The 6,481-nt window shown below is 39.3% G+C and overlaps 1 protein-coding gene across 1 annotated transcript in view; it reads right to left on the reverse strand.

The window, feature by feature from the left end:
• LOC106867835 (serine/threonine-protein kinase greatwall) overlaps positions 1-6,481 on the reverse strand; it is a 147,507-nt gene that overhangs the window by 140,122 nt on the left and 904 nt on the right. The window contains exons 2-3 of the mRNA XM_052968008.1: positions 4,085-4,195; positions 1,280-1,335 (exon numbers count right to left, since the gene is read on the reverse strand). Coding sequence (XP_052823968.1) covers positions 1,280-1,335; positions 4,085-4,189 — 161 coding nt within the window. The 5' untranslated portion in view covers positions 4,190-4,195. The remainder of the gene's footprint in view (positions 1-1,279; positions 1,336-4,084; positions 4,196-6,481) is intronic.

Consider the following 6,481-nt stretch of genomic DNA (forward strand, 5'->3'; position numbering starts at 1 on the left):
GCTCGAAAGGAACTCAACCACTTTGCCTCCATTAGGCACAATACTCGAAAGGAACTCAACCACTTTGCCTCCATTAGGCACAATACTCGAAAGGAACTCAACCGCTTTGCCTCCATTAGGCACAATACTCGAAAGGAACTCAACCACTTTGCCTCCATTAGGCAAAATACTCGAAAGGAACTCAACCACTTTGCCTCCGTCAGGCCCAACGTTCAAAAGATGTTCTTTACATGCCATCAGCATGGGTGCACTTGACTTGACGGGTCCTCTCAAGCACATCACATAGCCAAAGGTCTCGGTCAGCAGTCATTGTCTCTGTGAGGCTCAAAGTTCGAAGATCATGAGCTACTAATGGCTCTGTGATGAAAACGACACAGACAACATTTTATAACACGTCTGGTACCTTCATGCAATCTTCATGAGTGTGAACATCAACAGCACCAAGCTAGGACAACTCATGAGACCAAGATAACCTTTGGTTACTTGTTGTTCCTGCCAGTGAGGTTTCATCAGTTTGTCGCATGGTTAGCCCTTAGGAGTCGCAGATGGTAGTCAATTTCAGTTGAATGAACTGGAGTTAAGTACCTTAGGACACAATGCAACACTTAGTATGGGAAATGAAACACTGACCTTATGATTGTGACCCCAAATACTAATCATTAACCTAGTCTAAATAATAGTCAAAAAATAATTGTGGTCACGCGATATGCAAAAAATAGCAGCAAAATCTCCTTTAATGTGGGGAATGATTACACACCCTTAAAAAAAAACAAGATGGTCGTGGCTGGAATGTCATTGATCCACATGTTCACACAATAGGAGTGAAAATATTTGTCTTTAGGGGAAATAATAAATGTTCATCAAGGGGAGTAACTTTTGCACCTGAGAACTGTATACGATAAGTTCATTATTATAGAAAATGTAAAGGGAGAGAACTTTTACTAAGATATCTCCCTTGTGTGTATAATATATAAATTCATCTTTTATTTTTTGTAAACGCCCACAATAAAGAATCTTTTTGTTCGAAAAGAGACTTTAGTCGCTTTCATATCAGTCACTTGTTTCAAGAAGACAACTATAATATTTCAGGGAATTTTCATTCACCTTATAAATTAGTTATATAAAATAGATAATGATAGGCTTCCAACAACATGGTTCAGGGTTCAGTCCCCTGTGCGACACCTCGGGCAAGAGGTACATTCAAACCTAAACACCCCGAACACACACAACAGATTAGCTACATATTTAATTAAGAATCTTTATTGCTTTCTCCACTTACCCAAATGCTCCACGGCTTATTGGTTTAATGAATGAAAAATCTTCAATTTGTGGAATCTGAAATAACAGAGAAAATTTACAACAATGGATAAAGAGTATATATTTTTTATAAGAGTTGTTTCAAGTGATACCAGTTTTACAATTTCCCATATTGAATGCTAGAAATGTTTTCATCAATATAATTCAAAAATGCCTTCAAGAGAACCTGGAATCATTATAAGGAAGTACCAAAACATTATGTTGAGAATACATCCAAGATGAGGAAATAGTCATAAATAGACATCAGTAAAATAAAATATATTCCATTTCAGGATAGTTGTAAAATAAAATGAAAAAAACTATTTTCATTTCACCATCATTATTTCCAAATATTTTCTAGTTCTATTATGGCTAATTGAAATCCACAGAATTACCTCTCCTTCTCAGAGGCCATGTTCTGTCTGGGCCTTTCCTTAACATTATCAAGTCATTCCTTTCCAATCACAGAATCAAGGTGGTCCTTGATGACTGACACTGAAAGTCATACGCCATCAATGCTGAACTGCTTCAAAGTTCTGTACTTGATTCAACTCTTTTCCTCCTTTGAATGATCTGTTATTTCACCAATATCACCACTATTTACTCTTGCCATGAAAAAACTAAGCTGTCTTAGTTAAGCTATTCAAGATTGACATCTTGAATAGCAGAGTCCTCAGAACCATCAAGAACATCAAATGGTTCCATCACATTTCCAACAAAGAACTGCATGCACACATACATCAGCCCACAACCCCCCACCTTATAGCTGTCTGTCACATGCGCTGGTACAGACATGTCCTCTGTCTCCCACTAGATCATCCTACCAGGGTTTTACTCTCATTTGACGCAGGCTGAAAGAGGCCTCATAGCAGGTCCCACACCAGATGGCTGGATATGATTGAAGATCACCAGAGGCTTGACATTGTCTTGGAGGATGCAGAGGGCTTGGCACAGGACTACCAGCGATGGAAAGCATCGCGGATCTGGTCAGCTCTATGCAGGATGACAATACTGGGACCACTAACTTGGAATGACGCCAACCCCATCAAGCAAAAGCATGAAGCCAGCCAAGCATGATCTGACCTGCAGCCCTCAATTCCTTGTTCTCAATTCCTTGTTCTCAATCCCTTGTTCTCAATCCCTTGTTCTCAATTCCTTGTTCTCAATCCCTTGTGCCTTTGTTTCATTAAACTTGATGAATCTCAATTTCCAAACCAAACTGGAATAACCTCTTTTCTCATTAAAATTTTATCGTTACTAATTTAATTAATGACGGCACATAGCCTATTGGTGAGATGTTTTGCACTCATAATCATGAGATTGTAAAAACACTTAGTTTTTCTGAGCTGAGATTTGAAACAGAATCTAAGGATTCTTGCTCATCTGATCCACAGCTGAACAAACAAGTGCAAAAGAAATTTCTTTGTCTTGTCAAAAAAATGATGGATTGTTTCCCTTCGACCTCAGCCATGTCATTTAAGGTTGAAGTGGACAGGAGGCAACCTACATAGGTAGGAATTTTTCCTGTGATATGTCTGTCCTTCTAGCTGTCATGACCATTATAAATACAGCAATCCGTCAAGGGACAGGCAGACAGAGACAGTCAGAGAGAGAGATAGCCAGCTAGTAACTTCATCAGTTAAGGAGGCAACACAGATCGAGATATTCAACATGAACGACAGTCGCAGAACATAAACACACACCACTGAATGACCAACACACACACAGACACAAAACCTGTTCAGTTCTACCCTATCATATCAACACAGTATTTACCCTGTCAATTTCTTTGCCAGCTCAAAGCAGTTGGTAATGTGATGTAGTGAAATATTTGGTGTATACGAGTAAATGCAAATGTTTAAATAAATTATTTAAACTACAATCCAATGTTTCTCCATTGTTTCACTTTGATGTCATCCATATGCCTATTTCATCTGCTACCTCAACATATTTTGCTACACCTTTCCCACTACAAGATCAGTCCTGATTTCCAGACAAATTGTACATTGTGTTCTTGAGCAAAACACTTCATTCATTTCTATATCTAAGAGATGAGGAATTATGTACATCATTTAAATTTGACGGATATTTGTCCTCATCTTGTTTGTTGTTAACACAACATTTCAGTTGATATACCCTCCAGCCTTCATCAGGTGTCTTGGGGAAATTTCGAACCTGAGTTCTCATTCCTAAGGTAGTTTTCAATGTTATTATTATTATTCAGGTCACTGCCTCGAATCAAACTCAGAATCTTGGGGTTAGTAGCCCGCTCTCTTAACCACTACGCCATATGCCCGTGGGCAATTATGGAGTAAATTTTAGGGCTTATAAATCTAATATTTTCCTATCCTTCCTTAATACCGGTTCCCATATGCTGTTCATATCTGCACTTGGTCTGCTTAGGAGGTGGTTGTGTCCTAGCATATGTGCTGCTTCTTTTAGTTTTCATATTTTCCAGTGGTGTTCTCTGCCTATTATTTTAACATCATCCCTATGTTGCTCCAGTCCATGCAGCTGTAAACGAATAAACCTGGGATAGATCCACTTTCCAATCAGTGGCCTATTTGCCTAGTTAAAATGATGCAAAGTGCATTGTGACCAGCATTGTATAACAACATCCAATAGTCTTGTCAATCATGTGATCATTTAATCTAAGAAAAAAATTACTTTCTGTTACAAAATATGATAAAATGAACACGTCAGGAAAACACTATGATGTATTTAGGATTACAAACCTTAAATTACGCAAAAATCAAATCAAATCAATAACCAAATAAGTTGAGCGTACCTTCTTCACAGAACTGTCTTTTACTTCTTCTTCATCATCACCTTCAAACGCACTGGAATTATCCTTTCCAGTGGAACTATCAGAGCCACTTACACTCTCAGACATAATTACCTAGCAATTAAAATTTTTTTAAAAATACAGATTATACATATATGTATGAACAGTTTTGTTTTTAGCATTATATCATATCATATATTATAAAACGAGCTAGACACATCACAAACTCCACTCAAAAATGCTTCTATTTTTCATATCCATTAGCATATTTACACTGCATCACTATACCAAGTTCTTACACTAAACAAGAACAAGTTGCCTCTCATATCTATCAAAGGCTAACCTCCAGCTTTCCAAAACAGTATTTATTTTATTCATTTCTGGAAATTCTAAGTCATTAGAAACAGTATAAAATAACAGGAGCAAAACATTTTGCTTTACGGACAACAAAGAGTCATCCACAATAAGGAATGTGTCTTTAACTAAACTCTCATGGCATCAGATAGAAGAGGTATACCAACCCATTCTCCACCACTAGTAAAGGTAATAAATTCCTCCAGCAATAACTAGAGATCTAGCGCTGGTAAGGCCAGGGGCTGCACCAGGCTCCACTGTCTGTTTTAGCATGGTTTTTATGACTGGATGCTCTTCCTAATGCCAACCACTTTACAGAATGTACTGCTTTTTACCGCAGCACAGATGCTTTTTACATGATGCCAGCACCAGCACATTTTACATGGTACCAGTGCTTTTTACATGGCACCAGCACCAGTACTTTTCATATCACACCAGCGTCAATGCCTTTAACATGGCACCAGCATTAGCACTTTTTACATGGTACCAGTACCAGTGCTTTTTACATGGAACTAGCGTTACAGGGTCATAAACACGGCAACATCGGTTGACAAGCAATGGCAGATACACACAAACACACACACCCAAACATACATATATCATCATCACTTAACATCTGTTTTCCGTGCTGGCATGGGTTGGACGGTTCGACTGGGGTCTGGAAAGCCAGCAGCTGCACCAGCCTCCAATCTGATCTGCCAATTTTTCTACAGCTGGATGCCCTTCCTAATGTGGTGCTTCTCACATGCCACCAGCACAGGAGCCAGTCAGTTGGCACTGACATCAATCACGTTCAGATAGTGCTTTTTATGAGCCACTGGCACGGGAGCCAGTCAAGGGGTACTGGCATTGACCTCGTTCAGATGGTGCTTTTGTACGTGCCACCAGCACAGGAGTAACTCAGGCGGGCCTGGCATCGATCACGTTCAGATGGTGTTTTCTACGTGCCACCAGCAGCATAGGAGCCAGTCAGTGGGTACTGGCATTGGCCACATTCAGATGGTGCTTTTTATATGCCACCAGCATGGGAGCCAGTCAGGCAGCCCTGGTATCGACCAAATTCAGATGATGCATTTTACGTGCCACCAGAATGGGAGCCAGTCAGGAGGCACTGGCCACAGCTACAATTTTGGTTTTACTTGACTCTTGTTTTTTGCTCTAATGGCCCTGTTTACAGTATTGTTCCACCACCAGGTTACCCTAGGTCTGGAAAGGACTTTGCACCAACCACAGATTTGGTCTGTGACACTCAGCAAGTTGTCTCACAGGAATTCCCAGCTGCTTCTATGTCACAGGCCTGTAGCTCCTCCTCCTTATCATCAAATTTCTTGGTAAGGACATCCCTAAATCTCTGACCATGTGAAGAGTTCTTAAGCTCCCATGTCCTTCCTTTCCAAATCGGTCTGCTTTTTAGCATCTTTCTGGCCTCAAGTCTAAAGTCACTAATAACTAGTCTATGCTGGGGGGTACATTCTTCACCAGGGAGGGTCTTTGTGTGTGGATATATATATATATATATATATATATAAACAAGATTCTTTTAGTTTCTATCAACCAAATCTACTCACAGACCCTTGATCAGAGTTGTACTCCCTTCTTTGTCCTTTCTGCTACAAGTGTTTCTCTTCATATTACTGTCTCTGCCCCCATCAAATAACTTATCCCATTACCATCTTACTAACTCACCCACAACCCACTTTTTTACAAATATTTAATCATTAGAACTGCAAAATTCAGACAGTTGTTGTTTAGTCCTGGTCAGCACTGAGTGAGTGAGTTCCAGACGAGACCATCATATCATATTTTCAGAGCTACTGTTTCTAGGTCCATATTTTCTGGCCTTCATTTTTAAGACAGTAAGATGTAATTCGATGGAGAATAGACTGATATTTCTAGCAATTCAGTCGACTATGAGGAAAATGCCTCATTACTAGTGTCTGTGTGTATTTACTAATATCAAACTGAGAATTTTTCTGAAAGCTATGAGGAAACATACCTACTTGTGTAGGTATGATTATGTATACCATATATATATATATATATATA

Source organism: Octopus bimaculoides, chromosome 5 (genome assembly GCF_001194135.2).
Source record: "Octopus bimaculoides isolate UCB-OBI-ISO-001 chromosome 5, ASM119413v2, whole genome shotgun sequence".
Classification (NCBI taxonomy): Eukaryota; Metazoa; Mollusca; class Cephalopoda; order Octopoda; family Octopodidae; genus Octopus; species Octopus bimaculoides.